General features: G+C 45.5%; 1 protein-coding gene across 1 annotated transcript in view; it reads left to right on the top strand.

The window, feature by feature from the left end:
- The window catches only part of ATG14 (autophagy related 14), a 46,991-nt gene extending 39,948 nt beyond the window's left edge, over positions 1 to 7,043 (top strand). The window contains exons 10-11 of the mRNA XM_011999763.1: positions 3,515 to 4,933; positions 5,946 to 7,043. Coding sequence (XP_011855153.1) covers positions 3,515 to 3,821 — 307 coding nt within the window. The 3' untranslated portion in view covers positions 3,822 to 4,933; positions 5,946 to 7,043. The remainder of the gene's footprint in view (positions 1 to 3,514; positions 4,934 to 5,945) is intronic.
- The last annotated feature ends 1,160 nt before the right edge of the window (positions 7,044 to 8,203 follow it).

Below are 8,203 nucleotides of genomic sequence, written 5' to 3' on the forward strand. Positions count from 1 at the left end.
AAAAAAAATTAATAAAAATAAAAATAATACAGACACATATACCCTTACCCAGATTCTATTAATATTTTGCCCATTGCTTATCCTTTGTGCAGTCTCTGTATCCATAAATGCACATACTCCCACATATTTGAAATAGGATATATTGTAAAAGTGACTTTTACAAAGCCAGAAAGATCCTTTTGTTGCCTTAATTGGTAGAATACCTCCCTGCAGCACCATGAGAAAATGAGTATTCCTGGTTCAGGGCCTTGAAAAAAAGATATCCATTATTCAGCTAAACTAAAAATTAGGAAACTATTTTATAATCTTTATTCCTCAAAGACATTAAGCAAAATAGGACGAATTATTTTGTTCGCTGGTTATGTGGGCTGTGTCTCTAGCTTGGGGTCTGGTGGGCAGGTGATGTGTCTCTAATCTAGAAGTGATGGGAGAGAGGCATTGGGTGGAGAAACATCGCAGGGGCCTCTGCCACAACCCTCCTCCTGCTCTGTGGCTTCTCAGAGATGTAGGTTGATCGTTGGAACCAAAATTGTTCCATACGGGCTCCTTGAGGAGTCTTCCATTCAGTCGCTTTTCATTGTACTAAGCTGAGCACCTGCTCCATGCCAGGTGAATTTCTCCACGCAGAGAACTGGAGTCCACCAGGAACTCTGCCTGAAGGAAATGCCATTTCCTCCTCTCTGTCCCTTCTGCCTGCCTCCTGGGAAAAGTAAGACCCCAGGATTAGAGAAGGCAGCATCAAAGAAGAAAACAGGCTGAGCCTTGGAGGGAAGAGGGAAGGAAGGAGCTGTGGTAAAAAGGAAGGAAGGAAGGGAGGGAGGGAGGAAGGAAAGAGAAAGGAGGGAGAAGAGGAAAGAAGGAAGGGAGAGAGGGAGGAAGGGAGGAGCAAGCTGTGGTAAAAAGCTGACTGGGGCCTTTGGGGGATCCTGGGGAAACCAAGAGACTTAGCCTGGCAGTCAGTTTTGAGGTCCCCTGGACTGCACAGCTGAACAGAACAGAATCAGAGCATCCTGGGTTTAGTAAAGGAGGGAGGCCAGGCAAAGAATTTAAATTGTGAACATTTTTAGTGGGTGCGTGCCAGAAGGAGAGAGAAGCAGCTCTCCAAGAGGAGGCAGGTGGGAAGTGGTGGTGATAAGGTGAGGACCTGGGCCAGAGTGACAAATTGAGAATGGAAAGGGGGCTTATTTAATAACAGGTAGCCCTGGTGACCTCAGACACAGAGCGGGATGGGGGAGAGGAGGAATCTCAGCCAGCTAAAATTTTGAGACTGGTTCAGATACCTGGGATGAACCTGAGGGTTTAGTAACCAGACGATATTTGGGAGTGGCGCTAGGAGAGGAATCTGAAAAGATGGCTTTAGAGTAGAACTGTTTGCCAAGGAAAAGAAAAAGGGGAGAAAAGAAATGAAGTGCAAGGAGAAATGTGAGGATACAGAAAAGGGTGCTCGGAGCTAAAAACTGTGCAGTGGCCATTAGTTTGCTGGCAGAGAAATTCAAGGGGCAGTAGGAGGTTCTACTCCGTTCACCCTTGCAAAATACTGACTTCTGGGCAGGGTGGGGCCTAGTAAACTTGGAAGCCCCCTAGTCTGAGGGGCTTTTTGTTTTGTTTGTTTGTTTGTTTGTTTGAGACAGAGTCCTGCTGTGTCGCCCAGGCTGGAGTGCAGTGGCGCAACCTCAGCTCACTGCAAGCTCCGCCTCTGGGGTTCACCCCGTTCTCCTGCCTCAGCTTCCCGAGTAGCTGGGACTACAGGCGCCTGCCACCACGCCTGGCTAACTTTTTGTATTTTTAGTAGAGACGGGGTTTCACCGTGTTAGCCAGGATGGTCTCGACCTCCTGACCCTGTGATCCACCCGCCTCAGCCTCCCAAAGTGCTGGGATTACAGGTGTGAGCCACCACACCCATGAGCCACCGCGCCTGGCCTGATGGGCTCTTTGAACATGTAAATCGCTCACTGGATACCAAGTGGGAAACCCCATGGCATATCTTCCAATGTAATCACTAAAGCCCTAAAAACAGTCCCTGGAGCATAAATGATAGCTATTATTACTACTTTACCCAGCTGGGAAGCACAGGTGTCTGGGAGGAATGAGGACTGCTTGCTTCTGTAAAAAGTGAGTCAAAGGTGCAGACCTGGTGAGGTGTGTTGGAGGCCAGTACTAGCCGTTCATCATTGTGAAGGCTGTGAAGAATTTGGGACCATAGGCTGAAATGTCAGGCTGTACAATTCTAGACTCTCATTTCTGCCTGCTATTTATTTTGACCTCTCCTTTTGTTTCCCAAAGTTGTTATCAGTGAAACCCTTAAATGAACCAAGGCTTATCTTGGGGGCAGCAGCAGGGAGATAGCGGCACCTTGGTCCCACCCTGTAGCTGGTTGCAGGGCAGTTCCCTGGAAGGCAGTGGGTGGGGGTGGCTGCCTACAGGGAGGACATGCAGCCTGGTTGCCCTGGAGCCGGAGCTGAGGGGCATTTGAAAGGGAGGGAAAAAGAAGCAGAAAGGTGGCCAGCACGGTGGCTCACGCCTATTTTAATCCCAGCACTTTGGGAGGTGGAGGTGGGTGGATCACTTGAGATCAGGAGTTCAAGACCAGCCTGGCCAACATGGTGAAACCCCGTCTCTACTAAAACTACAAAAATTAGATGGGCGTGGTGGCTTACACCTGTAATCCCAGCTACTCAGGAGGTTGAGGCAGGAGAATCGCTTAAACCTGGGAGGTGGAGGCTGCAGTGAGCCGAGACTGTGCCACTACACTCCAGCCTGGGCAACAGAACAAGACTCTGTCTCAGTAAAAAAAGAAATGCAGAAAGACTTCTGAGGTTTGCTGACTCAGTTCCCTGTGCTGAGGTGCCAGCAAAGAGGATGAGGCCTAAGAAAGGGTAATAGGACTTGGCAGTGAGAGTGTCATTAGGGACCTTTGAGAAATAGAAATTGTTTTCTCCTGAAATATGGTGCAGAAATATACAACATTGCCTCTGAATGTATTCTAAACAGTTGTGCCTCATTCTGTGCTACAAATGTGTCCTAGAAAATTGTGGTGATATTTTTAAACATGTACAGGAGGCCACTGAGTCGTCTTTGTATACCATTTATTACTTACTACACTAAATAATATCCAGAGTATACATCAAGTGGCTTTTTGTTAGAATTGTCTCATTGGAGTGCCCTGTATTTACTTCATAGACAGTGCAGTTCTTTACAACAGGAAGTCAGACTTAGGACCAACATGGGCCATCTCAGTGAAGAGGTTTTTTTCCTATGCAGGGTCATCACCAATTAAGTAGGTAGACTTGTGGGAAATTGTGGTATCATGATTTTATTTAAAACATGGATGGAGATTATTTGGGTAAAGGAAAACGCAATCATATGTCCACACGGAGTGCTGCACAGACTTGAGGAATGAATGCAGCATGCGGCACGCCTCATCCCCTCAGGCAAGGGCCTTCGGGAAGACGGCACGTTTTCTGGTGTTGAGAATGGTGGTTATCCTAAAGAGACCCTCATTGTCTGCACACAGGTCAGGGCCCTTTGAAGTACGAGCAGACCTTGAGGAGTCCATGGAATTTGTGGATCCTGGAGTTGCTGGAGAATCAGATGAGAGCGGAGACGAGCGCGTCAGCGATGAAGAAACCGACCTGGGCACAGACTGGGAGAACCTGCCTAGTCCCCGGTTTTGTGATATCCCTTCCCAGTCCGTGGAAGTCTCCCAGAGTCAGAGCACCCAGGCATCCCCACCCATCGCGAGCAGCAGTGCAGGTGGGATGATCTCCTCTGCAGCAGCCTCGGTGACCTCCTGGTTTAAAGCTTACACTGGACACCGTTAATGAGCATGGACCAAAACATGCCAAATCTGCATCAAGAAAGTTCTTCTCCCACTACACTCTAGTAAACATTATCTGTTTAAGTTAAGATAGTGCCTGGAACAAAGGTTAAAGTGTTTCTTTTTTTTTAAGCAGGGAGACAAACATTTCTATTTGTCAAGTAGCCTGTGATGGTGACCAATATGCTTATGATACTTAATAGAACAGGGGTTGAAGGTCTTTCTGCCCAGACCAGTGTTGGTGGAAGGAGGACCTGTGCGTGTGGCCAGTTCTGCCAAGGAAGCAATTGATTTGGGTTTCCTCTGGGCCCAGGCCACCAGGCCCACAGACCTGGGTCAGTGCACTGGTCCTTGCGGTGCTGAGACTGTTCCTGACACTAAGTTTTAGGGGTTGGTTGAATCACAAGAGGTGATTCTTGATTATTAGGACATGAAAGATAAAAGCTCTTTAATAAAGAGTTTTTCTGCCGTTGATTTTTTTGTACGGAGAAGCAGCAGGCAATGTGAAATGATTTCTTTATAATTTGGTCCTTTAATTTTGTTTGGGAGGGGTGAGTTACACGTATTGCATTCATGCTGCTCTGTCGTAGTTTGTCAGACATTTCTGTTTTTCTTTGCCCCACACACCAAAGAAAATGAAAGTCTTTTTCTTTAGGACCCACATCCATAAATGGAAGAAATCCTGGCTGCAATAATGTCCTAGAGAGTTTTTAACTATTTTCTTGTATTCTGAGGGGAATTAAGCCTATTCTTACCTAGTTGATTGAAGTCCTGCCATCTACACTATGAGCATTTTGAAATTGAACTTATCCTCTCTGGGTGAAAATAAGTCATGAAGGTCATTCCCTTATGTAAGCTCAGTGCCTGCCTGGGCACGGGGGAAAAGCCACTTAGTTCAGTGGCCTCTGGTCATTTTTGTGGTGTCCAGTTTCTTTCTGTGGGATTGAGTAGGTGGCAGGTGTTTTCAGGGGAAACCATCCTGCTTGTTTCCCTGAACTCTTTGTTGCTCTGAGAACACAGCTTTGCTCAGAAATGTAGTGCAGATCCTTACGGCTTGATGCTGCTCTGCTCTGTTCTGGGGAAAGCACAATATAAAGAATTTCTCAGCTGGGCACGGTGGCTCACGCCTGTAATCCCAGCACTTTGAGAGGCCGAGGTGGGCAGATCACCTGAGGTCAGGAGTTCGAGACCAGCCTGGCCAACATGGTGAAACCCCGTTTCTACTAAAAATACAAAAAATTACCGGGCGTGGTGGCGCACGCCTGTAATCTCAGCTACTTGGGAGGCTGCGGCAGAATCGCTTGAACCGGAAGGCAGAGGTTGCAGTGAGCCGAGATGGTGCCACTGCACTCCAGCTTGGGCAACGAGAGCGAAACTCCATCTCAGAAGGATTTCCCTCACCAGGAGATCATTTTCAGGTCATGTGTCTTGTCATTCTTTTAGTGACAATCTTATAGGAAAACTATAATGAGAGAGGCATTATGTACAAATACGTAAGTAGTTTTTTATTTTTAATAACTGCAAAAAAAAAAATCCTGTGTAACAACTACCCAAAGAAATCCTATGGAAGATTCCTAACAGGCATTAGTACCATATCGTATGTGATTGGCATGATAGCACCTCAGATAAATCATTCAGAGGCTTGCCATGCCCCAGCTTCTTTTCTCATCATCACAATTATAGTTGATACTTTGCCTCCAAGTCCAAGGTGCTATATAGCTTTTACTAATGGTATATTTGGTGTTTGGTATAGTTTTGGGTAGAGTTGCAAAAGGGAGTTTATTTCTATCTGGTAGTCACAAATTCCTTGGCGCTATGAATTTTCCGTGAAAGGAAGAAGTGGGCTTTTCTTGTTGTGGGTGTTTTTGTTTGTTTGTTTGTTTTGGAGACAGTCTCGCTCAGCTGCCCAGGCTGGAGTGCAGTGGTGCCATCTCGGCTCACTACAACCACCATTTCCTGGGTTCAAGCAATTCTCCCATCTCAACCTCCCGAGTCACTGGGATTATAGGCACCCGCCATTATGCCCGGCTAATTTTTGTATTTTAGTAGAGACGGGGTTTCACCATGTTGGCCAGGCTGGTCTTGAACTCCTGACTTCAGGTGATCCGCTTGCCTCGGCCTCCCAAAGTGCTGGGATTACAGACGTGAGCCACCATGCCCGGGCCCTTGTGGGTTCTTCGACACTGCTGGGATCTCTGTTTTAAGTGCTCAGCTTCATGATTGCTGGGCTTCCATTTTCCCATCCAGTTCTGGAGTTCATAGAGAGTGAAGATGGTGGATTTGAACAGATACCAAATAAACACGATCTTGTAAGAGTTGTCTAGCTACCTAAAACCCTCAGAAGAGCTTAGTCTCACCAGTTGTAAGAGTGGGATTTGGAGCTTGGTGGTGGAGATTGACTTCAGTTGAGAGATACGCAATCGTAGTGGTTTTCTTAAGCCTCTTATGAAACCATGAATGTGAGATGAAGCTAAAGAATAGAATCCAGAGATCACAAACTCATCTAGAGTACTTCAACAAAATTTACAAATGTGGGAACTTTAGTGATAGGATATATTTTGTTGTTGTTAATATCAACTAGAGGCACTTTATGTAGGGTTAAGTGATCAAACCCTTTTGTGGTTTTGAACACCAACATACTGGCTTACACCTGCTGAAATATTTTGGGTTTCATTATTTTGCACTGGATCCACCCTGTAAATACTCTTAAGTATACATTTCAACCACTGTTTTTTCTACTCTTTTTGCTGCTCATTAAAATCTTTCATGTAGGTGCCAGAACCATATGTAAACAGCTTTTTTAAAAATTGAAGCTGGTATTTTTTTTAAACAAAAAGCCATAGAACTGGGTCATGTTTTCCATTTTAAAATGATTTATTGAAACAAGGTAATACTAATAAAAACCCACAGGCACCAAACAGGCTGCTTAAAATGGTCTGTTAAAGACATTTTTTGATAATGGAATATAACTGAGAAAAGTTTTGCACATCTGTAAGGGGGAAAAACAGTGTATCACCATTGGGTAGAGTGGATAGGACTCATGTAAGGACTCACATCATTTGGGGAAGAGCATTCAGTGGCCTGCTGTTAGAGGACTAGTGTCCGAGGATCTCACAGTATCCTACTGCAGGAATTCCCCATTGCTCTGCAACTTCTAAACCAGTTTGAGTCATACAAATGTTTTCTAAACTTTTATTGTATTACTGCAATAAATCTTTTAACTGTACTTTGCTAATGTGTATGTCTTTTTCAAACTCTTTTCATTTCCACTGCTACATTAAGGGTAGCAAGAATGAGACTGAACCCTTTACAAATTATAGAAGAAGTTTGTAGAATTTTTTTGCCAGGTAAGAAAAAACGTTAATATGTTTTTTAAAATTACGGATCATGGTGGTATTAATAATGATCTCTCCCAAGCTGAGAAGCTGGTTGCATACTTTCCCTAAAGACGTGTTTTTCTTTGGTCACCATCATTTGTTGCATGTGACCTACAATGACCTGGTTTTGTGCAACAGACCCCCGGGAGAGGAGGCCTCTAGGATGCCCACATGGAACCTGCCCAGACTTTCTTCAGGACAAGAGGAAAAGGGAAATGTTAGAGGGAACCACTCAGAGGCCTGAGTAGCTTTGGAGGATCCCTCCCCGACCCAACACCCCTTATCTTTTATAACTAATTTCTCCCAGGTGGGTAGTCGGTGGTGCCCTTCAGATTAGATGATTGGAGAGAAGGACCACCTGCAGGTGGTGGAGAGACACCAAGAGTGACTGCTGTGGAAGAGCCAGGCCAGCCGGGATACCCCCAGGAGCTATTGCCATGGTCACACTGCCCCTTTATCTGGAACAGAAGGCTGGCAGGCAACAGGAGGAAATAGGCAAGGAAACGGAAGGGTTCTCGAACAGTGTGTGTGCTTCGGTGGCACTGTCCTTCAGTCTTTCCAGGCAGCAGTTTAAAGCATGCTCCCATCTGGTGTTTAAAAGGAGATCTCTCCATCCCGAGTTACATCATGACTGATGCAGGAATCAGATTGAAACAGATTGGGAGGAATTAAGGATAACTTTGTCATTGGTAGTGGGGAGATTATTTAAAAGTTGCATCAATAAAATGTACCAGAAAACTTGAAACTGGACTCTTGGGCAAGCCATCCGCACCTCAGCCTTGAAACTCTCAATGAGGAAAACCACCACCAGCCGACCTGGTGAGAAAATACACTGGAACGAGTTCACAATCTGCTTAGATAGTTGAAGTGAATTTTTTTTAGAGCTGGGCACAGTGGTTCATGCCTGTAATCCCAGGACTTTAGGAGGCCAAAGGCAGGATTGGTTAAGCTCAGGAGTTCAAGGCCAACCTGCGCACCATAGTGGGACCCCATTTCTTTTTTTTTTTTT

This window comes from Mandrillus leucophaeus, unplaced genomic scaffold (assembly GCF_000951045.1).
Source record: "Mandrillus leucophaeus isolate KB7577 unplaced genomic scaffold, Mleu.le_1.0 Scaffold60, whole genome shotgun sequence".
Lineage (NCBI taxonomy): Eukaryota > Metazoa > Chordata > Mammalia > Primates > Cercopithecidae > Mandrillus > Mandrillus leucophaeus.